Below are 26,609 nucleotides of genomic sequence, written 5' to 3'. Positions count from 1 at the left end.
AGAATATGGTCTGTTGAGGTGAAGTGTAGGTTGAATTGTTGTATGAGAACCACAGCAGTGGAAGCTAATCATCCTGATGGAAATTCTAAAAACAGTGGCAGTATTGCTCCAAGGTCTTCTTGACTCTTTCAGTTTGACCATCTGCCTGCTGGTGGTCGGCTGTCAAGGTGAAGTGCTCAGTGCCGAAAAGGTGGAGGAAATTCCTGCCAGAAAACAAGAAGCAATCCCTATAATAGAGGAGGTCTTCTTGCAGGTGGAAGCTTGAATCTGGGGAGACAGCAGTGTTTCTTAGAGACTGACAGACTGGGGCTGCAAATGGATCACCTGGGAGCAGAATTAGGATAGTGGTTGTCAGATGACATTGATGGCCCCACAGACAAAGGATGGTGTGGTGAGAGCTTCCTACTCCACTTCATGATACTCGTCCTTGCAGGACAGGATGTCTACCTTCCTGCTTGTAGTCCCAGACAGTAAGTAACCATAAAAAGTCAAATCAAGAGAGGAAAAAACCCAGCCAATCTGAAATTCGTTGAGTCATCAGGTTGTCTGATGTTCCAAATTCTTGTGATCTGTACAGACTTGGACAGGACCCGCCCCCTCCCCTCCCCAAGGAAGTGATGCCATTCCTCAATGGCAGACCCAATGGCCAGAAGTTCTTTGTCCCTGTGATGGTGTCTCCACCCCACACAAGGCCTGAAGGATTAAGGTGGCTAGTTGGACCAATTAACTGCCCTGGCTGCACCTGGAGGAGAAGTCAGGGAGCAGTATTAATTAGATGAGGCTCAGCTGGATGAGAACAGGAGGAGCCTGTATAAAGCCCAGGAGCTGAGAGCAGAAAAGGGGACTGCAGAGCAGTCAGCAGTCAGGCCCTGGGAAAAGGGAGTTGCTAGATTGCTATTTGTTTAAAATGTTTGGAAAGAAGAGGGCTATTTTACTCCAGTGTATTTGATTATTTGATGTGGAAACCAATACATACAGAATTAATTTCCGAAATGGGACAGCGTCCACCACTGAAAAAGGTAAATGTCTGATTCTGCCACCTTTATTCACAATTGGTAGTCTCAAATTCATCAGTAGGACTACTTGATCAGAAAGATATAAATCAATATAACTTTGATGGGCTACTTTTGACTCAAGGGAAGGAGAAAATGTTTTACAGTGACAGACTTAAAGAGCTCAATCTGTTTATCAAAAAGAATACTAACAGGTGACTTGATTACAGCATATAAGTACATTCACAGGGAGAAAATACTGGCTACTGAAGGACTCTTTAATCTAGTAGAGAAAGTTATAACAAAAAACAATGCCTGGAAGCTAAAAATTCAAATAGGAAATCAGGCACTGTTTTTTGTTTTGTTTTGTTTTAAACAGTGAGTGATCAACCACTGGAACAAACTACAAAAGCAAGTGACAGATTCTCCATCTCTTGTTGTCTCTGAATCAAGACAGGGTGCCTTTCTGGAAGATGTGCGTTAGCCAAACACAAGTTATTGGGCTCAATATGGGATAACAATGAAATTTAATGGTCTTTGATATAAAGGAGGCCAGAGTAGATGATCCAATGGTCCCTTCTCTCTTTAAGCTCTATAAATGTATGAATGTGAGGACAAGTGACATAAATCAAGCCTTATGATTAGGGTTGCCAGGCAGCCAGTTTTCGACTGGAACTCCTGGTCAAAAAGGGACCTTGGAGGCTCCAGTCAGCACCGGTGACCGGGCTGTTAAAAGTCCGGTCGGAGGTGCAGCAGGGCTAAGGCAGGCTCCCTGCCTGCCCTGGCTCCACGTGACTCCCAGAAGTGGCTGGCATGTCCAGCTCCTAGGAGGCTCTGCACGATGCCCCCCACGCCGAGCTGCGGGAGCAGCACATACAGACAGAGGCAGTGCATAGAGCCGCCTGGCCCCTCTGCCTACCGGCTGCAGGGACATGCCACTGCTTCTGGGAGCCATGTGAAGCTAGGGCAGGGAGCCTGCCTTAGGCCCCAGCCTCACTGTGCTCCTGACCGGGAGCCACCTGAGGTAAGCACCACCAGGCTGGAGCCCACACCCGGAACCTTCTCCAGAACCCCACTCCCTGCCCCAGGTTGGAACCCTCTCCCACACCCTAACTCCCTCCCAGAGCCCGCACCCCAAACTCTTCCTGCACCCCAGTCCCCTCCTGCATCCAAATGTCCTCCCAGAGCTGCACCCAGCACCCCCTCCTGCACCCCACCCCCCTGTCCCAGCCCTGAGCCCCCTCCCGCATCCAAACTCCTTCCCAGACCCCGCACTCGCTCCTTCACCCCAACCCCCTGCACCCAAACTCCCTCCTGGAGCCCACACCCAGCACCCGCCCACACCCCAACCCCGTTTCAGCCCTGAGCCCCCTTCTGCACTCCAAACCTCTCATCCCTGGCCCCACCGAGGAGCCTACACCCCCCTCCCTCACTCCAACCCCCTGCCCCATCCCCGAGACTGCATCCCCTCCCTGCACCACAAACCCCTCATCCCCAGCCCCAAGCCAGAACCAACACTCCAACCCCCCTGCCACAGCCCAGAGACCCTTCCTGCACCTTGAACTTTTCATTTCTGGCCCCAAGCCGGAGCCCGCACCCCCAGCCAGAGTCCTCACTCCCTCCCGCACCCCAACCCGCTGCCCCAGCCTGGTGAACGTTAGTGAGGATGGGGGAGAGTGAGCAACTGAGGGAGGGGGGATGGAGTGAATGGGGTACGTGGCCATGGAGAAGTGGCAGGGCAGGGGTTAGGGCCTGGGGCACGATAAGTGTATTTGGTTTTGTGTGAGTAGAAAGTTGGCAACCCTATTTATGATTGAAGAGGAACTCGTAACATCTATGTAAATTGACTGCCAGTCCTAGGAACCTGGTACTTTGAAAATCAGGCCCCAATATGCTAGACAGAATGAACGATGAGGAAGATTAGAATAACTAAATATGGCTATACAGTACCTGGGCTAGTTGATGACTAAGGAAGAATATGAATGACGTAACTATTTACAATTATTTAAAGGGAGAAATACCAAAGAAGGAGAACAAATATTTCAGGTCACACCACAACCAGAATGTACAGGAAGAAATTAAGCAAAGGTACATTTACGCCGAATATTAGAGGAAATGCCCTAATACTGAGGTCATTATAATACAGAATATTCTCTCAAAGGAGTTTTGAAAGTCTCGCTGTTTGAAGAATTTAAAACTGGTTCAAACACTCAAGTATAAAATACAGGGAAAATAATCAATGCGGCAGCAGGAGTCTGGATCCAGAGGATCTAGTAGATCTACTGTGAATGTAACACTTAGCAAGCAGCAGCACGAGAGAATGCTCACTGGAATACATATACTCACAGGAACAGCAGAGACCCTGCTTGCCTACTCCTATTAACATGTTCAAGCAAAGATTACAGTAGGCAGGCTTGTTAAAGTGTTTCAGTCTCCATACATGCTGCCCATCATCCTTCACATTCTGCACAGGGACATAAAAGAAACAGATTCCGTTTAATGACATACACAGTGAAACATGTAAGTGCCAATAAAAACTGGAGATTGACTCAAGTACGTAAAAGACAAGCTGTTACTTCATTTATTACTTCACACCAGATCACAACATAATCCTTCTAAATACATGGAAACTGATGTGCTAATAGATTCCCCAGAAGCTCATGGATGTCCATGCATTTCCAAAGCCATGAAGAAAGGTAGACACCAGTAGTTAAGACTGCAATAGATTCCTGTCAGTAGATGTAATAAGGCAACTATTTAACTAGACAGGAGTTAGTTCTAAAATATATATTGCTCCATCTTAACAGCTACAGAATTGTTAACATTTCAACAGATTTGCTTGAGGGGCCTTCAGGGTGTAAAATACGCTCCCTGTGGAAATCATATGGTCTGTGCTAAGCAAGAGGTCAGACAATGATCATAATGGTCCCCTCTGGCCCTACATTCTATGAATCCACATCCTTCTATCAAAGAACTGATCTCAAATGGGCCGACAGTGGGATTTATATCCTGGATCTTCACCACTAAAAGAATGAGTCCCTAGTACTTGATCCAAAGGACTAAAATCCTTCAGCTGGAAGCAGTAGCAGACTCATAAGTCTTGTGTGTGGACCAGCCACTAGATGGGGATAGACCTACAATCTCCTAGTATCGATTATACTTGCCTTTAAAAGGTGAATGAAAACATGAATGTTTAAAAGATTTCTTTCCCGTTTTAATCAACATAAGCTCCCATTTACAAAACACTCAAACGCTATCACTGAGGGTTTGGGTTTTTTTTTTTTTTTATATTGTAGCTGTTTTTTTAAAATGTTTGCTTTGTGCTACTTTCATGGTTGCTAATTATAGTTTGCAACTATTTGTGTAGATCCCAGGTTCCTTGGCTGGTGTGTTGGCAGGCTTCTTTATTTTTCTAAAATTAGTAACTATTAAACTTATTTTAATAAGCAACAGATTCACCTAACATATACCAACAGCCTTATTAAAAACTACCTTACGTTCTTTTTTGGGACACTAGATGTCAATCTGTATTTATAAGTAAAACAGCATGTAACATAATAAAAGTAGTGAATCTCCATCAGTTAAATACAAGCAGCAGGAATTTTTCAAATTTTTGTTCTTTGATTTTTGTGTTCTGTGTGTTCTTATATTGCTGTGCGTGTCCTGGCCATTTCTTTATTAGACATTCACTACTAGCATTCTAACCAAGATTACAACTATATAAGGAATACATAATTTCTGATTGAAACTGCAGGGTCTGGACAAATGAATATTCAGGTGACCCAGAAATTTTACTTGTGTGTGTGCAAGAAAAAGCAAAACTGTGCCTAATATTTATGAATTGCTCCAATTTTCATCCTAGCTTTACAACCAAACCCAAAGAAGGTGTAGCCCAACAAGACCATATACCTGACTGAAATATACCACAACACACTGAGCCAAATTCAGACTTGGTGTAGCAGGATGCAACTGAACTTGGCCAATACTGCTTAAGCACTTTCCACTCTGTTGTGTTTTGACACACACAGATGCGTTCTGAAAAAGTAAAGTAAATGAAGATCATCCTCAATATATTTGTTGGACATGAAAAAAATAGCTATACGCATGGCTGGTTCTTACCCAGTAATTGATTTATGATATCAAAGACCACAAGAATGGGTCTCACATATAACAGCCCTGATTTTGAATGTGCTGTGTGAGGCCTTAGTCATAGTACTGTCAGCATAATTCAAAGAACATAATGCAACTCAAATGTCATGTAGCTCTATTAGAATTTACTTATTAGAGTCTAACTTTACTAGTTAAATTCTGAAAAACATAGTATTGTTCTATTCTTTAAACTCAAGTTATTTGTCACTGATGAGTCAAAGTCCCTGAGGATTTACTCAACATCATGAAGATAACAATGGCTTTGTAATAAAGAGCGATACATCAATGAAATAAGAATTTCTGTATCTGGTCCAAAGCCAAACCCTACGAAGAACACAACTTTCAATGATTTCTACAAAGTATCTACATCAACTAAAGTCAACAGAAGTTGAAATCAGTGGGAATATTTTTGCCTTTCTGGACACTTCAGGATCAGACTCTGTGTGGTGCTCCCCTAATATTATCATCAGGAGCTCAAATGCCATCTCTGACAGCTGGGCACTGTCAGGGCTTCCTTTCTGTAGAGGGAGCAAGAAAGATGCTTAATATGGGACTTTAAGGCTGACAAAGAGTATGGACGTTTTCCAATATTCCCTGAAGAATCAGAAATAGATTCTGCAGCTGTGGAGCCCCAGAGTCCTGTTGAGCTTCTTCAGGACTGGCAGCTGTATACTGCATGTTTTATTAGACACAGCTCCATAATTTTAACCCTGATCTGAATACCCCACTCAACACACTTTTTTTTTTAATAGTGTTAAATTTTATTGTACTAAATACATTGCAAGTCTTCTAACAGAGTGACTAGGCACTGGAAAATAAAGATTATGTAAATGTTTTTGAGAGAAATAATTACAAACTTTAAACACTTTAATTCTAAAACATATTAATGTGGTCAATATGTACAGCAGGGGCCGGCAACCTTTCAGAAGTGGTGTGCCGAGTCTTCATTTATTCACTCTGTTTTAAGGTTTCGGGTGCCAGTAATACATTTTAACGTTTTTAGAAGGTCTCTTTCTATAAGTCTATAATATATCACTAAACTATTGTTGTATGTAAAGTAAATAAGGTTTTTAAAATGTTTAAGAAGCTTCATTTAAAATTAAATTAAAATGCAGAGTCCCCCGACCGGTGGCCAGGACCCGGGCAGTGTGAGTGCCACTGAAAATCAGCTCATGTGCTGCCTTTGGCATGCGTGCCATAGGTTGCCTACCCCTGATGTACAGTATTAAGCTAAAAAGAACCTAAAATCCAAACTGATCTTTTTTTCTCAAAAAGAAAACTATTTACTCTGTATTAAAGTTCACATAAAATAAATTATAACAAATAAATACACTTTTTGTTTCCCGTTAGTTTCATTTTACTTTTTTCAGTTTTAAGACTGGCCATTCCATGTGAATGTGCCTCTTCTTATTTGAAGAGAACATATGGACTAACTTAGCTGGCATTTTCCTTATCAGAAAAACAAACAAGTCTTGATGTGGGTGTTCTGCCAATTAAAACACTTAACTGTGTTACAGGCTGCAACTGATGCAGAAATCCATTACATAAACACAATGCACTTTTAGAAAATAGCAAATTAAATTTTTGCTCTTGTGCACTGCCAAAAATCAGCAATAAAGTACTGCAGATGATTATGCATGTACATAACTTTTTAAAACACTGCCTGGGGGGGAGGGGGAGAAAAGCCCACACAATGTGAAACAAACCCCCTCAGTGTAAGACTTTAAATATAAATAAAATCCACATTACTGACACATAGTGCATTGAGTGTCATTCAGTCATTTTACTTCCATATCCTGAAACAGAATTTAACAACAAATAGTCATTTAGAAGATCTCAAACCAGGGCAGCTTCAATACAAATCTCTTCCTCAGTTCATTATACTACACTTAAAATGAATCCTCCATATGGCATACACAGACGTTAGCACACAACGGTAACAGTAACATTTTTTCACTCACACCAAGTCTCATGACTATGGTCCTGATCCTACTTTCACAGAAGTCAGTCGGAGCTTTGTCACTGATTTTAAGGCAGAAGAATTGGACCATAAATAAGCAACAAACCAAGGAACAGCCAACCTTAAAAATGAAAAAGTTGCACACAATCACTAGCTATACCACCCTAGACTAGTTTAATGTTAATGCTCACTTATTTTAGTTTTTTCAGATATTTATTAATAAATGTAATTGTGATTTTGATTAGGAACCAAGACACAAGGTTACAGTTTATAAACTGAATTTATAGGTTCTATGCAGGGGGAAGAGCTGCCTCTTTGTCTGCTGGCACATAAACGCCTCGGAATTGTCAGACACATAGATGAACATAATTTGTCTGGGAAGAGTCAACATGGTTTTTGTAAAGGGAAATCATGCCTCACCCATCTACTAGAATTCTTTGAGGGGGTCAACAGGCACGTGGACAAGGGCAATCCAATGGATACAGTGTACTTAGATTTTTCAGAAAGCCTTTGACAAGGTCTCTCATCAAAGGCTCTTAAGCAGAGTAAGCTGTGATGGGACAAGAGGGAAAGTCCTCTCATGGATTGGTAACTGGTTAAAAGATAGGCAACTAAGGGTAGGAATAAATGTTCAGAGTTTAGAATGGAGAGAGGCAAATAGTGGTGTCCCCCAAGGGTCTATACTGGGACCAGTACTATTTGACATATTCATAAATGATCTGGAAAAAGGGGTAAACAGTGAGGTGGCAAAATCTGCAGATGATAAAAAACTATTCAAGATAGTTAATAGACTGAGAAGAGCTACAAAGGGATCTCACAAAACTGGGCGACTGGGCAACAAAATGGCAGATAAAATTCACTGTTGATAAGTGCAAAGTAATGCACACTGGAGAACACAATCCCAACTATCCAAATAAAATGATGGGGTCTAAATTAGCTGTTACCACTCAAGAGAGATCTTGGCGTCATTGTGGATAGTTCTCTGAAAACATCCACTCAATGTGCAGTAGCAGTCAAAAAAGAGAACAGAATGTTGGGAATAGGGATAGATAATAAAACAGAAAATACCATATTGCCTCTATATAAATCCATGGTACGCCCACATCTTGAATACTGAGTATAGATGTGGTTGCCCCTTCTCAAAAAAGATATATTGGAATTGGAAAAGTTCAGAAAAGGGCAACACAAATTATTAGGGTTAAGGAACACTTCCATATGAGGAGAGATTAGTAAGATTGGGACTTTTCAGCTTGGAAAAGAGACAACTAAGGGGGGAGGGAGTATGATAGAGGTCTATAAAATCATGACTGGTGTGGAGAAATTAAATAAGAAAGAGTTATTTATTCCTTCTCATAACACAAGAACCAAATGAAATTAATAGGCAGCAGGTTTAAAACAAACAAAAGGAAGTATTTCTTCACACAATGCACAGGCAACCTGTGGAACTCTTTGCCAGAGGATGTTGTGAAGGCCAAGACTAAAAACGGGTTTGAAAAAGAACTAGATAAATTCATGGAGGATAGGTCCATCAATGGCTATTAGCCAGAATGTGAAAGGAGGGTGTCATAGAATCATAGAATATCAGGGTTGGAAGGGACCTCAGGAGGTCATCTAGTCCAACCCCCTGCTCAAAGCAGGGCCAATCCCCAATTTTTGCCCCAATCCCTAAATGGCCCCCTCAAGGATTGAACTCACAACCCTGGGTTTAGCAGGCCAATGCTCAAACCAGTGAGCTGTGTCCCTAGCCTCATTTTGCCAGAAGCTGGGAAAGGGCAATGGGATGGATAACTTGCTGATTGCCTGTTCTGTTCATTCCCTCTGGGGCACCTGGCATTGGCCACTGTCAGAAGACAGGATACTGGGCTAGATAGACCTTTGGTCTGACCTAGTATGGCCATTCTTATGTTCTTATGTAGGGCCTCTCCCACGATGCAGCAGTAAAGGCTATTTATGATTCTGAGGGAGTATTTCCTCCTAGGTAACAACAACATAGTGCCAGAATAGGCATTATGTTGTGCCTATTATCTTTCCTATGTACAAATTCTTTGGCAACCAGACAGAAAAATGATGTGAAGGGACATAGTAGGCAGGTTATTCCCTAGCTGCCTGCAGTTGTTTGTTTGGTAGTGTGTTGTTTTCTGTTTATTTTTTAAATGACCTACACAGCCTAAAGACAGAGCTTTTCATGACAAACCTCTCTGTGCCTGTCAGCCAAAGGGTAGGAGGAAAGGGTCTACCATGCCAAGGAACTCCTCTTTTTACACACACACGCTTATGTTCCAGGGAAGGCCTCTCCCCACCCCCGGACTTTTCAATAACTGGGAGGCTCCCCTTGTCATTCTGTTACAGTTAGGGCAAGATCAACATCCCCTGCCAAGGAGATGGGTGGGAGAGGTGCCCATTTCCTACTCCCAACTAATAACGAGAAAAAGAAAGGAGAGATGACCCACCTTGTGTAGTTCTTTGAGATGGGTATACTATGGGTGCTCTGCTTGTGGTGTGCATGTGCCCCAGGCATCTTCGATTGGAGATTTTCAGCAGCAGTGCCTGTTCAGCCTGTGCATGCACCCTCGCTATCCTCATGCCCCTTATCAAAAATATATAGGACTGCGATAGATGAACTGCCCTCAGTTCCTTCTCTACCAACCCATGGCGGATGTGATTGCAGAGCCATTGGCCATTATCTCTGAAAACTCATGGCGATTGGGGGAAGTCCCGGTCGACTGGAAAAAGGCTAATCTAGTGCCCATCTTTAAAAAAGGGAAGGAGGAGGATCTGGGGAACTACAGGCTAGTCAGCCTCACCTCAGTCCCTGGAAAAATCATGGAGCAGGTCCTCAAGGAATCAATTCCAATTAGAGGAGAGGAAAGTGATCAGGAACAGTCAGCATGGATTCACCAAGGGCAAGTCATGCCTGACTAATCTACTTGCCTTCTATGGATCTGTAGATGAGGGGAAAGCAGTGGACGTGTTGTTCCTTTACTTTAGCAACCCTGATATTTAGCAAAGCTTTTGACACGGTCTCCCACAGTATTCTTGCCAGCAAGTTAGAAGTATGGGCTGGATGAATGGACCATAAGGTGGACAGAAAGCTGGCTAGATTGTCGGGCTCAACGGGTAGTGATCAATGGCTCCCTGTATCAAGCGGTATCAAGCGAAGTGCCCCAAGGCCTCGGGCCGATTTTGTTCAATATCTTCATAAATGATCTGGAGGATGGTGTGGATTGCACCCTCAGCAAGTTTGCAGATGTCACTAAACTAGGAGGAGAGGTAGATACGCTGGAGGGTGGGGATAGGATACAGAGGCCCCTAGACAAATTAGAGGATTGGGCCAAAAGAAATCTAATGAGGTTCAACAAGGACAAGTGCAGAGTCCTGCACTTAGGACGGAAGAATCCCATGCACCGCCACAGACTAGGGACCGAATGGCTAGGCAACAGTTCTGCAGAAAAGGACCTAGGGCTGACAGTGGACGAGAAGCTGGATATGAATCAACAGTGTGCCCTTGTAGCCAAGAAGGCCAATGGCATTTTGGGATGTATAAGTAGAGGCACTGCCAGCAGATCGAGGGACGTGATCGTTCCCCTCTATTCGACATTGGTGAGGCCTCATCTGGAGTACTGTGTCCAGTTTTGGGCCCCACACTACAAGAAGGATGTGGAGAAACTGGAAAGAGTCCAGCGGAGGGCAACAAAAATGATTAGGGGACTGGAACACATGACTTAGGAGGAGAGGCTGAGGGAACTGGGATTGTTTAGTCTACAGAAGAGAAGAATGAGGGGAGATTTGATAGCTGCTTTCAACTACCTGAAAGGTGGTTCCAAAGAGGATGGATCTAGACTATTCTCAGTGGTAGTGGATGACAGGACAAGGAGTAATGGTCTCAAGTTGCAGTGGGGGAGATTTAGGTTGGATATTAGGAAAAACTTTTTCACTAGGAGGGTGGTGAAACACTGGAATGCGTTACCTAGGGAGGTGGCGGAATCTCTTTCCTTAGAAGTTTTTAAGGTCAGGCTTGACAAAGCCCTGGCTGGGATGATTTAATTGGGGATTGGTCCTGCTTTGAGCAGGGGGTTGGACTAGATGACCTCCTGAGGTCCCTTCCAACTCTGATATTCTATGACTCTATGAGAGGAGCCACCAACACAGAGGAAAAGGAGGGTGAGTAGTGAAACACCCATAGGGACACCCCTCGGCAAACTTCAGTTACTGCACACAGTGAGTAACCACTCCTTCTTCAAGAAAGGTCCCTATGCATGCTCCACTTGAGGTGACTTCCAAGCATTACCCTCTGAAGGAGGTGGGAGCTTCAGAACCAGGTCTAGAACTGTTTGCATAACTGTAGAACCGAAGGTAGCATCTGCTCTAGAGGCATGCACTAAAGCATTGTGTTTTGAGAAGGTGTGATCTGAAGCCCATGTAGCAGCTTTGCAGATTTCTGGAATAGGAACATCTTTCATTGAGGACACAAATATGGACTGAGATATGGTAGAATGAGTTATGACCCTAGGAGGACACAACACATTAGCAGTTGCCGAGCAGCAGAGATGCAGCTGGAAACCCAATTAGAAAGTTTCTGGGTGAACCCTTTCACTTTGTCCACAAAAAGCCTTGGACAATCTTGAAAAGGTTTTGCTCTGTCCTATTAATAGGACATCTAAGGTGTAAAGGGCAGCATTCTCTAATTATAGTTAGGGTGGAAAACTGGCAGATGAATTGTCTAATTTACACAAAAGTCCAGGACGACTGAGCGAGAAATGTGGGAGTCTGATCACAGAGATACCTTACCCTAGCAGCCAAAATGAGAGACATCCACTATCAAATCCAATAATTCACCAACTCCTCAAGCAGAGGTAACGGTCACTAAAAAGGTAGTTTTCATGAAAAGGTTTAAAAGGGTGCAGGTAACTAACAACAAAAGGGAAGTTTCATCTAAGAATTAAGAACTAAGTTCAAATCCCAAGTTGGAGTGGGCTCTTTGACATTCAGGAATAGGTTGGTTAACACTTTGATGAATCTGGAAGTTACAAGGTGAACAATTACCAAGAAACCTTCCACAGCAGAATGAAATACTGTGATGGCTCCTAGGTAAACTTTAATGGAACTCAAAAGAGATCTCTTTGCTTTAGAGTGAAAAGTTATTCTTAGAATCTCCAAGAGAGTCACGTCAACGGGAAATAGGTGATGGTGAGTGTACCAGTGGTAAATCTTTTCCATTCCCGAAGGTATGTTTTTCTGGTGGATTTCTTTCTATTGTTCAACAGGACGTCTTGAACCTCTCTGGAACAGGAAATACCATCCTCTAAGTCAGAGTGGATCGGGGTGACAAACATTCCCCAAATCCTTAGTGGGAAGAATAGGCATCATTGGGAGATAGCTGGCTAGGAGAAGAGACAGAATAGGTGGAAAAACCACATCTGTCTTAGCCAGGTTAGTGAGATCAAGATTACAGTGGCTTTGTCCACTCTAATTTTTTTTAGAACCCTGAGGACTTGAGGCATTGAAGGAAAGTTATAGAGGACACTTCTTCACCAAGAAAGGAGAAACGTGTCCCAAAGGGGATGGTGACCAAGACCTCCCCTCAAGCAGAATTTCACACATTTCTGGTTGACAGCAATAGAGAAAAGGTCTATGTTCAGAAAACCCCAGGTAAGGAATATCTGCCTGAGATAGAACTGTCAAGTTCCCACGCCTGATCTTCGGTGAACTGTCTGCTGAGATCTTTGGGTATAGTGTTGGAGGCCAGACAAACCAACTGCTAAAATAAGGATTCACTAGGGTCTGTATTAGTTCCATCCCTGAGAGCTTATGAACAGAGGGAAGAGGATCTTTTCAATTTATGTAGTACATACTGGGCCACCTCACTTTTGTAAACACACTGAGTGTGACAGAGTGTCCAACAGGGAGGACTCAATACTGATAGAGGGTCATGACCTATGACAAAGCATAGGAATATCTTGTGAGAGGGATTTACCACAACAAGAAAGTACATGTCTTGAAGGTTGAGGGTCATGAAATAGTCTCCCAGATCCAGGCATGGAATAACAGCTGTGAGTATTACCATCTTGAACTTCTGTACCTTGATAAAGGTATTCAGCATCCTGAGATCTTTAATTGGCCCTTGTTTTTGGCAACCAGAAAGTATTGAGTGGGAACTGCTTCCAAGGCTTCTAAGCAGAGGAGGGACAGAACCTCTTGTCTCTTGAGATGGCCTCTGAAAAAGGATGGGGAAGGAGGGTGGGAGGAATGGATGCAGTGAAAATGGATGGAGTAGCCTGATGTTATAATCTCCAAGATTTGACCTCCAAACTCCATCTGTTGGAGGTCATATGCTCCCATGAGCTGTGGAAATGGGAGAGACAATCTCCAAAAGGTAGGAGAGGGCAGAGTGGTACAGCACTGGATCTGGATTGCAGTGGTGTTCATGGCCATCAACCAAGGTATCAAAATCAATACTTTGCAGATGATGGCTGCTGCATCGATCCAGGTGCAGTGGTTGAGAACTTTCCTCTTTTGATTCTGGGTTTCTGGCACCATATTGTAGGTGGGAAACTGGGCTGGGAGAGATCTCTGAGCTTTCTGAGACCAGCTAAATCTCCTCTTATTTGCAGGTGTATATATGTCCAGTGAGTGAAGAGTCACCCTAGAGTCATTCCGAGAATGTAGGGAGTCATCAGTGGATTTGCCAAATAATTTAAGACCACTAAGGGGAGGTCCTTTATAGTGTTCTGGACTTTATGTGGAAATCCTGAAGATTACAGCCATAAGGCTCAGCGCGTGACTACAGCTGTGGAGATGGAGCAGGCTGCTGTGTCAACAGCATTGAGAAAAGCTTGAAAAGTTGTCCTTGCAAGAAGCTGTACCTCTACATCATTCCCTGTGCTCTTCTGGGAGGTGTTCAATAAAGGAATAAAATTTTGAATAGATAATTTGGTAATACTTTAATAGAATTGCCTGGTGATTAGCAATTCTGAATTGCAGGGTGGCAGACAAGTAACTGTTGAAACCATGGAGAAAGTGCTTTGGTCATTATCATATGGGGTAATCTTGGAATGGTGTTGCCTTTTGAGTTCATTTACTGCATCCACAACTAAGAAGCTAAAGGTAGACCGGGAAAATAAAAATTCTGAACCCATAGCTGAACATAGTACTTTTTGTCTGCCCTCTTAGCTGTTGGGAGTACAGTGTCAGGGGTCTGCCAAATTGTCTTGTCAGGTTCTAACAATACTTCATTTACAGGAATGGCTACCTTTGCTGAAGGTGATGTGTGAAGAATGTCCAGCAATTTGTGTTGAGTCTCTTGGATATCTTTTAATGGGATCTGAAGAGTGTCTACCACTCTTTTGATCAAAACCTGAAATTGTTTAAATCATCTACTGTATATGGAGGTGGCATAACAGCTTCATTCGGGGATGATGAAATATTCATCCTTGGCATAGCTTCTTCATCAGCTCTCCATTCTTGTTCCTCACAATCACCTTCTGCAGTGGAGACTGCTGAGAGGAAATGGAGGGAATCAAACAGTGCTGACCCTAAGATTCCCTGACAGCACTGAGAACCCTGGAGAACTGTCGGCAGTAAACAGCCAAGGGTCCCAGTGTGGCCACTGGGGAGGACCATAAGAGAATGGGGGAGGCATCCAGGACTGATTGTAACAATGCACAGAGCAGGTTGAGCTCACCCTAGCTCTGAAGTGTCCCTCAAAGGAGCAGATTCAGATGAGGGTGGTCTACACAGATAATAATAAGACCACTGAATAGAAATCAGAGTCTGAAGAACTCTCATCTGCATAGTCTAATGGAGGAACAGGGAGATGAGAAGTGATGGTTTGTCTCTCCATATGCCTGGGTACAGGGGAATCAGGCAGATCCATCAGTAGATGAGGTACTAGAGGTCTGAATGAGTTCAGAAAAGGATACTGAGGTACAACCTGAACTTCTGCAGTGCCAGATGCAGTGGTGCCATGTCTGCAGCCTACTAGGCTCCCACAATGAGGTCTATGGTACCAACAAAGGTGTGAGAGGTTCCAACAATTGCTAGACGGTCAGTCAAGGTGCCAAAGATGCAGCCAATGTAGCTGGAGGTACCAACTTCTTCAATGTGTGGAGTCCCTGGAGCTTTTACCAGTTCAGTCATGTTTCAACGGTACCGATCGCTTTGGTATGGATCGTCGGGTACTGTGTGATTGAGACAAGCTTGAGGACTTCATTTTAGCATTCTCAGTACTGAGGCAGCTTGAACCATCCATGGAAGCCTTTGAGGAGCCTGGGGTCTCCCGTACAGCAGATCTCTTAGAGGTATTCTCTTCTTGAGGAGATTTAGTACTCATCTTGGTGGAAGTCTTTCCCACACCACTTGCAGATCTCTCGGAGGCAGAGAAGGCACTATGGTCACTTGGAAGCCACTGTACTGAGCGGGGAAAAGAGGAGATCCAAGGGAGGACTTGGTCATAAAGTTGAATCGCCCTGTCCCTCCTGAAGCAACTCTTAAAACTAGTGCAGATTTTGCACTTTGAAGACACTTGTGTATTCTGGAGGCAGCAGAGAAAGCATGAGTGGCTGTCACTAACTGGGAAGGACTCCTGGCAAGTGAGCTAACATTTGAAGCCTGGGACTTAAGCATGCTGCCAAAACAAAACAGTGTTCTAACAGTAGAGAAGGGTGGGCGTGGGAGGCAAAAACCTCCATCAATGGAAAAACTAACCACCAAAGAAATAAAATATGAAGTGAATAAAAGATTAAAGACTTAATTATAAAATAAAACAAAATTATAAGAGTAACAAATAAGCAGGTATCTGTGAGCACTATGAATGGCCCTCCGCTAGCCAGGGAACTCGAGAAGGAATCAAGGGGCAGTTCATCTGTCATTTGAGGCATGAGAATAGCTAGGGAGCACGAACGGATCGAATGAGCACAGCTGCTGAAAATCTCTGATAGAAGGCACGTGGGGTGCATGTGCACCTCAAGTGGAGCACCCACAGAGACACTACTCAAAGAAGAAGAAAGCCTCAGGACCATCTACCGTCTTCAGGGCATGCAGGGGAGCTACAGGCTTTAACAACTGCCAGTTCAAGTGCAAAATAAACAGGTATATAATAGACTGGGGAGCACAGGAGGGAGGGAATCTTGCTTCTGTGAGCTTTGCTCCCTCAAAGGCACAACCACAATTCACCACTACACCACCATTTTTAAATAGGTGCAAAGCCAGTATCTGCCAGCCCTCTACTGTCCGCATGGCTTGGAAAGCTACAGATACTTTTTAATGCACAGTACAAATAAAAGTGAGTTGTTGATACAATTTGTATATTTTATTCACAGAGAATGAGCTAAAGTTACTCCTGGTTCTACAACAATTTCTACCACCATAAGCCTTGGCAGAAGGCTCCCAAGAAAGAAAGTCTTCTCGGGACAAGGCTGTAATAGTGGAATGTGTCTGCAAGCTCCTTTGCAAAAGGCTCTGAGGTCTTAGTGCAGGTGAAAGTGGGCAGCACTGACAAGAAACAGTGCATAAATTTTTTCCCAATAGTTCCTGGTAAAGTCTCCAGGAAGGAATTGAAGCTACTCCCTCTGGTGGTAAATCTAAGAGATAGCAGTGATAGAAATAGCACCTATTGTCTCTTAGGGTGAACCCACCCCTCTGACAAGAAGACTCATGGGCACTGCATGTGTGAGAGTTAATGAACTTAGCTCTGTATATGGAAATGGTACACAGTCCATCTATGCCTCATTCTTTTAAAAACTCAACTGATTGTTGTGACCTCACAGTCACGAATTGCACATTTAATGTTGATATAAAAAGCACAATTTATCTTAGTTCTAATTAAAGAAAAGGGCAGAATCTTATAAAATCATAAATTGTTGGGTATCATCCACAAGCATTTTTGCATTTCAATCTAAGAAGGACCACTCACAATACTACGGACCCCAAACAATTCACAACAAATTTGGCAAGATGTATTGTAATGAATTGTGAGAGTTCCAAATCAGGTTTTTGTTCTACATATGTAGGGCTCAAACAACAGACGACAATAACATGTTAGACATCACAATAGGAGGCATTTCACACAAAGAGGATGAACTCAGACTAAAGCACCTGATTTCACATTTAACCAAAAAAGGGTAAAATACTCATATTTTAAATTCTCTGTGGTAATAGCATAATACATTAGATGTATGGGGATATGAGTGAACCTCATTCACAAGGAAGTGTCCTTATAATTCAATTGTAGCTTTGTCATGCTTGGGTTGTATAGTATTTACCTCACTGAGATGATTAATTCTGTATTTTACAGATATTCAGTGTCTGCTTCATGAGTGTAGGTGTAATGGGTTAAGACTAAAAGGGGTAATTTAAAAAAGAAACGTGATTTGTTTCAGATTACTTGTGATACAAATAAATATAGGTTATAAAGTAAGGCTACGATTTAGTCACGGAGGTCGCGGAAGTCACGGAATCCATGACTTCCAGCGACCTCCATGACTTCAGCCTGCAGAGGTTGGAATCTGCTGGGGTTCCCTGACGCCTACGGGGGCAGGGAGATGTGGGGTCCGCCTGCCACCTCTGGTGGCCCAGGGAGCTCCAAGCTGCCACAGGCTTTGGGGGTACCCTGCAGCTTCCGGCTGCCACAGGCAGCAGGAGAACCCCCAAGCTCCCGGCCACTGCGGACCCCCAGAGCTGTGGACGGTGGGGGTACTGCACAGCTCCTGGCCCCTGTGGGTGGTGGGGGGACCCCCAGAGCTTCTGGGGTACCCCACAGCCCCTAGCTGCTGCAGGCAGCAGAGGCCCCGCAGCTCTCAGCTGCTGTGCAGCTGCCCCGCTGCAGGTGGTGTGGGGACCTGCCTATCCCCATTTTGTCACAGATATTTTTAGTAAAAGTCACGGACAAGTCACAGCTTCCGTGAATTTTTCTTTATTTCTCATGACCTGTCCGTGACTTTTACTAAAAATATCTGTGACAAAATCTTAGCCTTAGTTAGAAGGCATTTGTTCCTGTTGAATTTCTCTCTTACTATAGAAAAGCAAAGCAGATTCTTTCTGAGCCGCAACAAAATAGCAGCTGTGGTGCAATTGTGACATCTAGTGGCAACCAAGAGGAGAGCAAATGTAAAATATTCAGCTCCAAAATGTCTTGGCTCTTGTATGCAGTGGTGGTGTAGACATGTTGGTCCCAGGGAATTAGAGAAAGTGCATGAGGTAATATCTTTTATTGGACCAAATTCTGTTGGTGAGAGAGACAAGCTCTTGAGCTTACACAGAGTTGTTCTTCTTCAGGTTTGGGAAACTTAGAGTGCCACAGCTGATTGTTTAGCATAAGTAGTTAACACTTATTTTAAGGGACCACGCAGGGTGAAGTGGCCCATCACACAGGGAGAAAAGGATGGGTGGGAGTGGAAGGAGCTGGAGTGTGGGGGGTTGGTTAGTGGGTTACAGATTGCTATAATAAGCCATAAAACCAGTATCTCTATTCAGGCCATGATTTTTAGTGTCTAGCAGAATTATACATTTATGCTTCCAGGCTCATCTTTTGAAAGTGCTGTGCAGGTTTCCTTTGAGAATGAGGACTGATCGGTCAGTTATAGAGTGATCACTTTGTGAAAAGTGTTCACCCATAGGTGATGGGTTGTTTGTCTTTTATCATTTTCCTGTGAGTTCATTAGAGAGCATAGCGGTTGTCCAGTTTCACCCACATAGTTGTTATTGGGGCATTTAGTGCACTGGATGAGGTACACCACATGTTGTGATAGGCAAGTGTAGGAAACATGGATCTTGAAAGGTGTGTTGTGGAGGGGTGTTGATCATTGTAGCAGTGGAGATATGTTTGCATCTGCTGATTTGGCAGGGTCTGGTCCCACTTTGAGTTGGTGTGCTGGTCTGTGGGGCGCTTGCCCCAGATGATGAGTTTGGAGAGGCTGGGGGTTGTTTGAAGGCCAGAAGAGAGGGGTCAGCTGTGTTGCTGTAGCTGTGTCAACTCCAGGATATTAGATAGACAAGGTGGGTAAGGTCATATCTATTATTGGATCAACTTCTGTTGGTGAGAGAGGCTAGCTAGAAGAGCTCTGTGTAGCTCAAAAGCTTGTGTCTCACCAACAGAAGTTGGTTAAATTAAAATATATTTCCTCACCCACTTTGTAACTTAGCTTTTGAAAGTAAATCTAGTGCTTGTGAAAGTTGTTAGCCTGTTGGCCTTCCTTTTGTGGGTCCATCCAGAGAAATGACAGTAACCCCCTGCCCACAAAAGAAAAGGCACCAAACACAAATGGGTGTAAACTGACTGAGTGACAAATCAAAAGTGATGTCATGGGGATGTGAAAAACGTGCTAGTATGGGACAGCAAGCAGAATATTCCAGACAATGCCCACTGCTCCACTCAGAGTTCCAAGGAGTAACTGGACACCATGCAATGGAATCCTGCCCAGATGTCTGAAAATGAGGGCAAGGATAATTACCTCAAAATTACACAGAATCTCCCTGTGACTGACCTTCCTTATTATGGAATTATATATGGCAAATGGGAACACAAGAAAGTGGTTAATGAGGAGGTACCTGATCTCGGTGGGGTCTTGGATGGGTCAGACAGGTGGGGAGGAAGATGGGGAGAAATACAGCCCGAAACTCAGAAGGGAGTACTGGAGGAGAAGAATAGGGGCTTCAGCCTGGACTTAGGAAGTAAGTGTGTGTTTCAAGGTCCTACTCTCACTGCAGAAAGAGTAGGTATCAGGGTACTCTTGTTCTGTGAAGGAATCACCAACTAACTGCCCAGCAGGTTGCAGAACAAGGCTGGAGTGGAGGCACGCCCACAGGGGAATCTTGCTCTCCATGAGAGACTGTCAGGGCCCAAGATAGAGGCCCTGATCTTGGCACAGCAATGGCCCACCCCTCAGTCACAGGCGAGAAGCCACAAAGCAAGCAGCATCAAATGATCAGGACACATGAAACACAAAAGTGTAGGGCTGGTAGTGGGATTAAATGGTTAACAACATTGTGCAAGTGGAGGATACTAATCAGAGAACCTCAGATGACACCCACTGCTCTGAGAAAAGATCACAGAATCAGTGGATATAGCTCAGTGGAACTCTGCTCAGATATGGAAATGGAGGCATGAAAGAAAAATGGCCCTACAGACCCAGAAAGTCTCCCTAGACTTGAGCTTCTAGATGGAAAACTTGGCCAAGGCCAGGAAGAAGTTCTAGAGACACAGTCCACTCTATGATATCCTGAGGGTGATGAAGCTACACTGTCTGGACCTGTGAATTTAGCAATGTGTTGTCCCATCTAAAGTATCTCTTATGTAAGGGACTTCCACCACTCCACTTTGGAGACTACTCCAAATCCTAACTGATCTTAGTGGTCAGGAAGCTTAAAATCACTGGCAGAGCTAAGAACAGAACCCATAGCTGATGACTACATTCCCGACCTCTGATTTCTTATAGCTTTTCATACACTATCAAATCAACGTAAGAAGAGTCTTGTGGCTAAATACTAAGTGTAGACTAGGGTCAGGTCTACAATATAATTACCTCATTCAGGGGTGTGAAAAATCCAGAGCCGAGTAATGCCGTTATCCTGACCTAAGCCATGGTGTAGACATTGCTACATCGACAGGCTTCTCCCATTGACAGAGTTACCGCCCTTAAAGAGGTGAATTAATTATGGCAATGGGAGAAGCTCTCCCATCGGCACAGTAGCATCTTCACTGAAATGATACAGTGGCGCTGCTACAGCATTTTAAGTTGAAGTTTAAACCTGCCCGAGGCACCAGGAGATCTGGATTCTTTAAACAGCCCTGCAACAGACTTCCTTTTAACCTTGGACAAATCACTTAAACTGTCTGTGCTTCAGAATCCCTATTTGTAAGAAAGGGATGAACATGCATTGCTACCTCATGGTGCTGTTTTCAGGCTTAATTTATTAGTGTTTTTAAGGCACTTTGAAATCCTTTGAAATGGAAAGCACTATATAAAATAGGTGCAAAATATCATATTGTGGTAGTAGCAGCAACCATTAGAATTAAGGCTATATGGTGGTTTCCATTCTAACTCCCTTTTTTCTAATCACTCAAAAGATCCTGAATTTTCATTTAGTCAGAACCAGAGCTACTTTACTATAACATCTCCAAGGGAAGCAATTTAAGCAAATGTTATTGAATAATTATTATTGGTGTTTAATGGGAACAGTTTTAGTAGATATGATGCTTGATGGATGCATTCAGCCAGTGCTAAAGGGTTAACTGGTGATTAACCAGATATAATATTCTTAGATCTGGCCTTTTAATACATAAATTACAAAACAATATTTGTACTACACAACATTCAGATCTTGCTTTAGATTTTCAAAGCATTGTATAAAACAAGAGATAATTAATTAGCAATTAAAATTTAATTGCATTGTGTTATAATTGTTTGTTCAGCATGCTGATTGCCTTGGCAAGAGGCGTCATACAAATACAATTACTGGTCTCCATTTTGCAGCTGCTCCACAGGAAAAACTCCCATTTATTTCAATGAAAGTTTTGCCTGCAATGCAGCTGCAGAATCAGGCACTAAGAAAAAAGAACAAAGGGATAAAGCAAATAAAGGGGAAAAACAGAGAGAAGATCATTTTTTAATTCTTGCAATTTATGTAATATAGTTCCTTGTCTCATTTTAACTATTTTCAGATGGCTATTCCCTTAAGTGGGACAGCTATATAGTCAGTAAGGAAGACTAATTAAAGGATTGTTAGTGATTTAATATCTTACATCGTTTTTATGTTAGCAATTCAGTTTTCTTTTAAGGGATACACACATTATAGGTGTAACACAGAGGTGATAAAGGTATCAGGGCAGATCCTCAGTGGATATAAATGGTCATAGTTCCATTGAAGTCAATAGAACTGTGACCAAACACCAGCTGAGGATCTGTCTCACTGATTGATATATGAATGTTTTATACAAAATGAGAAAGAATATCTCAGCAAAGAGATAAAACCCCTGTAGACAGTCAAAAATGAACCAAGCAACTCCACAACCCCACCCCTATTTGTCCCAATATCAAGCAATTAAAACACTGTAGGAGCTTATTGAGGGATGAGGGGGAAAGGTTAAGAACTGACTCAATCATGGTCTAAATATATCTACAAAGGAAGACTATATCTGGCAGAAAAGGACTTATTAACCTCGCAGGAAAAGATATAATTAAATCCAGTGGTTGGAAGTTGAAGGTACACACATTCATAGTGGGAATAAGGCACATATTTTTTTAACACTGAGAGTAATTAACCATTGGAACAACTTACTAAGGGATCGGGTGGATTCTCATTCACTTGTAATCTTTAAATCAAAACTGGATGTCTCTCTAAAAGATATGGACTAGTTCAACCACACATTATTGACCATGGTGGAGGAATTACAGGATGAAATGGTGTCTTTGTTATGATGATCACAATGGTCCTTTCTGGCCTTAAAATCAACGAATTAAGACAATCAATACACCATTTTCTTTCAGAACACGGGAGGCCTGGCCCAGAACCAGCCGCAGCCAAGGCAGCACGGCCCGCATGCAGCTGTGGCCGGGAAGGCCGGGCAGCCCAGCCCAAACCCTGTCACGGGGAGCCCCAGCCCTGAGCCTCTCATCCCCAGACCCCCCCACACCAAGCCTCACCCCCCACACAAACCCAGAACTCCCCCACACAAACCCCTACTCCCCTGCATCCAGCTCTCCCTGCTGAGCCCCTCCCCTCTGTATTTGAACCCCTCTTCCCCCCCCCCCCCGCTGAGCCCAATCTCCCTGCACCTGGACACCTCTCCTCCCTGCCGATCCTATCGCCTGCATCAGGACCTCTACCCCTGTACCCAGACCCCTCCTGCTGAACCCCAACCACCTTCACCTGGACCCCTCAGCAGAATCCCATTCCCCCTCCACCCAGAACCCCCCAACAACCCCTCCTGTGCATCCAGATTCCCCCCTACACCTGGACCCCCTCACTGAGCCACCCGTACCCAGATTGCCCCACACACAACCCTCTCAACCCAGACCTGGATCGCCACACACACTAAGACCCTCCACACTTGGATCCTGCCAAGCTGAGTCTGCCTATGCACACCTGGTGCACCTGGCACAGAGGGACAGGACCCTGGGATGTTTCTGGTGCAGGTTCAGCCCTTGTGCTGTGTCAGGGTTGAGTGCAGCCTTACTGCCAAGTCCATGTCCCGAGAGTAAGAGGGCTGCAGGGTGATCTTCCACCTCCATACAGCCAGTGTCCTGTGCTCCCCACTGCCATGCTGGAGCCTCCACATTTATTTATTGACAAATACAATGTGCAGAATTTTAAAATATTGTGCACAGATTCAGAAATATTTATTTTTTTGGCACAGAACTCCCTCAGGAGTATTATGTAGTGTCACGATTATGCAGCGTCTTTATCAAATAGAAATATTTCTCATACCATTCCCACAATTTGTCATCTATCATTCCATCATCTATCTTATGTTCTCTTCGTAAATTATTCCGGAGGACAGAGACAAAAGAGTTTCATATTACTTTACTTTTCAGTATCCAAAAATATATCTAGATTTGACCATTCAACATATACACAAATTGTAAACCTAACAGTAAAGGCAAAATAACTTTTTGCTGGTTCAATGGAAAATGTGAAATGTTGACTTTCCTCTAGGAACTGTTGTATGATTCCATTGGACCAAAAGGCCTCTAAAAAAAAAAAAAGAAGAAGAAGAAGAAAAAAAGGGGGGGGGGGGCAATGTTAGAGCCTTTCACCATTCCTGTGGTAATGTTACACTACTTTTCCTGGTAGACTAATGATGCAGCTTGTGTAGTTCCCTGAGTTGGTGGCCTAATCATTCACGAACAATAATATAGCGTAAAGCACTACACTTCCCATTAGCCACCTACTAGTCTTCAAGAAATAAAACATTATGGAGACCCGTCAATATTGTTTTGTTAAGTAATCAAAAATAAACTTCACATGAGTTATATAAGCGTTTGTTCAGAACTGTGTATTTTAATTTCTCCCACATAAATCCAAATATTCCTGGATAGACAAAGCGCTGATGCACAGCCACACCGATAAGTACTTCAGAATGCTAGGGAATTTTGATTGTTGGATTGGCTCAGGAAAATATTCATTATCAATTTTTTTCCTTAAAAGAAATATTTTTAAATAAGTTCTGAAAGTCTAGAAGTCATTTGGTTTAATCTAATTTAGTATTTTCCAGGCCTATGTTCATAATGTGCACCACTGGAATATTTCAGCTTCTGCCTTCAACATACTCATGAAAAAATGTTATAGAGAAGGATTTACATTAATCTATAGATGGAATTAGGCAGATTCAAATTCTAAAAAAGTGAAGTTTACCCACTGAAAACTATAGTTTCTTACTACCCCCCAAAGTAGCCATTCCATATCGCAATAAGAACTAGGGAAAAGCAGCATATAGACTTTCTATATCCATTATATGAGAGGCAGCATTCCGAACTGTTCAGTTCAGCTAAACAAGAGCTCCCAGTCTGACGCTGTGACCAAAAGGGATAACACAATCCTTGGATGCATAAGCAGGGGAATCTTGAGTAGGAGTAGAGAGGTTATTTTACATCTGTATTTGGTACTGATGTGACCTCGCCTGGAATACTGTGTCCAGTTCAGGTGTCCATAATTCAAGAAGGATGTTGAAAAATTGGAGAGGGCTCTGAGAAGAGCCATGAGAATGATTACAGTATTAAGAAAGTATAATAGTGATAGACTCAAGGAGCTCAATCTATCCACCTAACCATAGGGTATGTCTACACTGCAAAAAACCACCTACAGCAGTGAGTCTCAGAATCCAGGTCTACACACTGGGGCTCACACTATGGTGCTAAACACAGCAGCCTAGACATTCTCACTCAGGCTAGAGCTCTGGATCTGAAACCCAGCAAGAGGGGTGGGTCTCAGAACCCAAGCTTCAGCCTAAGCAGGAACATCTGCACTGCTATTTTTAACACTGTAGCACAAGACCTGCAAGCCCAAGTCTACAGACCTGAGCTCTGAGACTCACTGCCGGAGGTGTTTTAGTTTTTTGTTGGTTCCCCCCACCCAGCATAAAGATACCCAGAGAGAAGCTTAAAGGATGACTTGATTACAGTCTTTAAGTACCTACTTGGGGAACAAATATTTAATAAATGGGCTCTTCAAGCTAGCAGAGGAAGGTATAATACAATCTAATGGCTGGAAGTCAAAGCTAGACATATTCAGACTGGAAATCAAAGGTAAATTTTTAACAGTGAGGGTTATTAACCACTGAAACAATTTGCCAATGATCGTGGTGGATGCTTCATTACTAACAACTTTTAAATCAAGACTGGATGTTTTTCTAAAACATCTGCTCTAGGATCTGTTTGGGGGAAGCTGTATGGGAGGTCAGACTAGATAGATGCAATGGTCCCTTCTGGACTTGGAATCTATGAATCTATCTAACTACGAATCTAGGAATATGAGTCAGGAAAAAGGGCAACCCATTTCTGACAGTGATATCTTCTGTGGTATTGGGCAAGTAACAATCTTTTTGTGCCTCAGTTCCACATATGTAAAAAGAAGAAAATAATATTTACCAAGGAATACTTCCTTCACAGGCTTAATCAATTAATATTTGTGAAGAATTTTGAGATCCTGTGATTAAAAAGTCTTACACAACTATTATATTGTTATATATTTAGCAATAGAAAGTGCTAAACTTAACCGACCTTCATAACAATATCGTATAACTGATTGCATAATTGCAACACTCTGGGCTTGATTTGGGGTGGAGGGACTTCTTTAATATCTCCATTTAAGTGTCTGTAAAGTACTACAGAAAATTTTCAATACAAATATTTTTATATCAAAATCGCACACCTGAGACACGCTAAAAGAGAGGTGCCCAAAGTTAGCTCAAATGCAAGAAGGCAGATGGCATTGGCAATTTGCCAACAATATAACAGCTGCATCTAACTGATATAAAATTATTATTACAGCTGTTTTCATCCTTAATACGAAACTGTGGCCTATAGCAATAATAGGTCTCATTATGTAATTCTCCATCCTTGGCTCAGCTGCTCCCCCTGAGGTAGCTACGTACCGGATAGTGTCTGCATGTTATAGTTCCATAGTTAAGATTAAGATGGTGGCAGACTGCAAATATATTAGTTTTGGGGCCACATCTGATCCACAAGTTACCCTTTGGACATTGCTAGATTAATGCTCACATTCTCTAATCCAAGGAGCACCAGGAGTGGGATTGTCGTCATTCCGCCCTGGATCCATTCCTCCAGAGATACTGTGCCATCATGATCATAATCAATTTCTTCCATCATTTCATGAAGGATCTGTAGATTTAAAAGCAAAAACAAACAAAAACCTATAAATTGGATCTTCTAAGAAAACAAAAATATGTATTAACCCTGATCCACCCACTTTCTGAAGGAAAAAGCAAAGTAAAATGTATCATATGTGGCAACTTTGAAAGAAATGTATTTAAAGTCATTTTACCTCTCAACTCG

The 26,609-nt window shown here is 43.0% G+C and overlaps 1 protein-coding gene across 3 annotated transcripts in view; it reads right to left on the bottom strand.

Annotated features, from left to right (window-relative positions):
• Positions 1-26,609, bottom strand: part of DGKB (diacylglycerol kinase beta) — a 500,939-nt gene that overhangs the window by 321,774 nt on the left and 152,556 nt on the right. For all 3 annotated transcript variants that reach the window (XM_043541125.1, XM_037890594.2, XM_043541126.1), the window contains 2 exons: positions 26,316-26,435; positions 3,339-3,456 (listed from right to left, as the gene is read on the bottom strand). In XM_043541125.1, the coding sequence (XP_043397060.1) occupies positions 3,339-3,456; positions 26,316-26,435 (238 nt within the window). The remainder of the gene's footprint in view (positions 1-3,338; positions 3,457-26,315; positions 26,436-26,609) is intronic.

This window comes from Chelonia mydas, chromosome 2 (genome assembly GCF_015237465.2).
Source record: "Chelonia mydas isolate rCheMyd1 chromosome 2, rCheMyd1.pri.v2, whole genome shotgun sequence".
Lineage (NCBI taxonomy): Eukaryota > Metazoa > Chordata > Testudines > Cheloniidae > Chelonia > Chelonia mydas.
Note: the sequence above shows the minus strand (reverse complement) of the source record. Positions and strands in the feature narration are given on the sequence as shown.